At 40.4% G+C, this 1,648-nt stretch overlaps 1 protein-coding gene across 1 annotated transcript; it reads right to left on the reverse strand.

The window, feature by feature from the left end:
* Positions 1 to 423: 423 nt before the first annotated feature.
* On the reverse strand, positions 424 to 792 carry HD556DRAFT_1190813 (uncharacterized protein; the record flags this gene model as incomplete). Its single annotated transcript, XM_041296168.1, has 2 exons — positions 424 to 568; positions 617 to 792. Coding segments are annotated over 2 exons (321 nt in total), but the record flags the coding sequence as incomplete, so codon positions are not given.
* Positions 793 to 1,648: the final 856 nt, after the last annotated feature.

Here is a 1,648-nt window from a genome sequence, read left to right on the forward strand (position 1 = left end):
AGAAGTGAGGAACTGTGCCTGAGGTTTTAAATATCTGGTAGTAGTGGTGAAACCGAGTAAGTGCATCTTGAATTTGATTCATGGTGTCTTTATAAGCAAAATACAAGTTCATGCGGGTCTGTAATAGACAGACTCTCTGTGCAATATAAGTAAAGAACTAAGTATCTTACCTCAGATCATACATGCAAAGGCAAACATCTGAGGTAACGAGTCGAGACAGCAAAAGGATTCAGTAGGTACAATGGAGAAATGAATAACAAGACCGAACAATAGAAACATACAAGTCATTGGGTTGAACCAATCAGAAGACGTGAATGAATCATGAAGTGCCCCAGCTGTGGGTGCACTTGCTTAACTCCAATAGTCTTCAGTAATGATGTTGCACCACACAAGAAAACAAAATTTTGAGAGTGTACAAAATGTGCGCACCATATCTTGAGATACATGGCCTTCAATAGCTGGAATGAAAACCTTCATCAACACTTTAGAATCATTCCCTGTCCACTGTCTGAAGTCACGGCCTTTGTGAAATTGCCATAGACCAAAGAATGAGGCTACAACAGCAATTCTGACATTGTAAGAGAGTGCCATCAAGCTGATAAATGAGATAACATACCTGCGGTCTATATCACTCATGATTTCATCCCCTCGTTTGGTACTGTGTGTAATCCTGAGGTATTTCACTACCCAGTCCACAAGATGGTCCTTGGAGGCGCCTTTGATTGGCTGGTGGAGGAGATCAAATAATAATAACTGATGGATATCAGCTCGCAGAAAGTTGTTCGTGAACGGCTACACACAATAAATTAGTTTGTATTTTAAGAGCCTCTGGTGGTTCAACTCACGATGACATGGCTATTGATGTCATATTCAAACCACAACATGTCCGCAGGTAGTTCACTTATCATTAAATCTATGTGCTCATGACAGCAGTACATACAGCCACCATCAAGATTTAATCAAAGTGCAAGACATCTACTATGCCTGTAAACATTGATGCTGACAAGGAACTGAAATACTCACTTCAGACACCAATTTTCAACGGTACAAGACAATACCAGCTGCTCTTCGTAGTCTGCTATGTATGGTCATAGACCATATATGATGCATCAAAAGTGACCATCCCCACAGCAGAGGACCTCATACTTGGTCATCCCTGGTTTCAGACTGGTGAGAATCACAGATAGCGAGCGGTGGAATAGTTGTCCAGGTTACAGCCTGGCTCATTTGGCTGTGAGTTGAGCTTCTCATGCTCTTGAAGCATGGTGTCAGATGTATACAGCTCGGTAATGATCCTCTTTGGAGGTTCATTGTTGTCAGGCTCCAGAATAGTCTGTATGGCTTTGTGTGAAATGTCTTTGCTGCAACTTCCTGGTATGCAGATTTGAGCATGTTGACATGCACAAAACTTGTTTTGTACATGAACATGGCAAATATTTAGCTTTAAATACCCTTCATAATAGCCTATAATGCTATCTAGAATTTTAAGTGTAGCACCCATATTTTATTTGAGTAACTTCAGACTCAAAATTGAGTGCACTACTACTTAACGTTCAAAATAACACTTATCTTTCTGAAAGATCGGTTTCAAATGCACAATTCTTCACTTGGTCAGCAATTTCTCACACCTCCTATATTTTTCTCACAC

Source organism: Suillus plorans (genome assembly GCF_016647745.1).
Source record: "Suillus plorans strain S12 chromosome Unknown HD556scaffold_37, whole genome shotgun sequence".
NCBI classification, from domain to species: domain Eukaryota; kingdom Fungi; phylum Basidiomycota; class Agaricomycetes; order Boletales; family Suillaceae; genus Suillus; species Suillus plorans.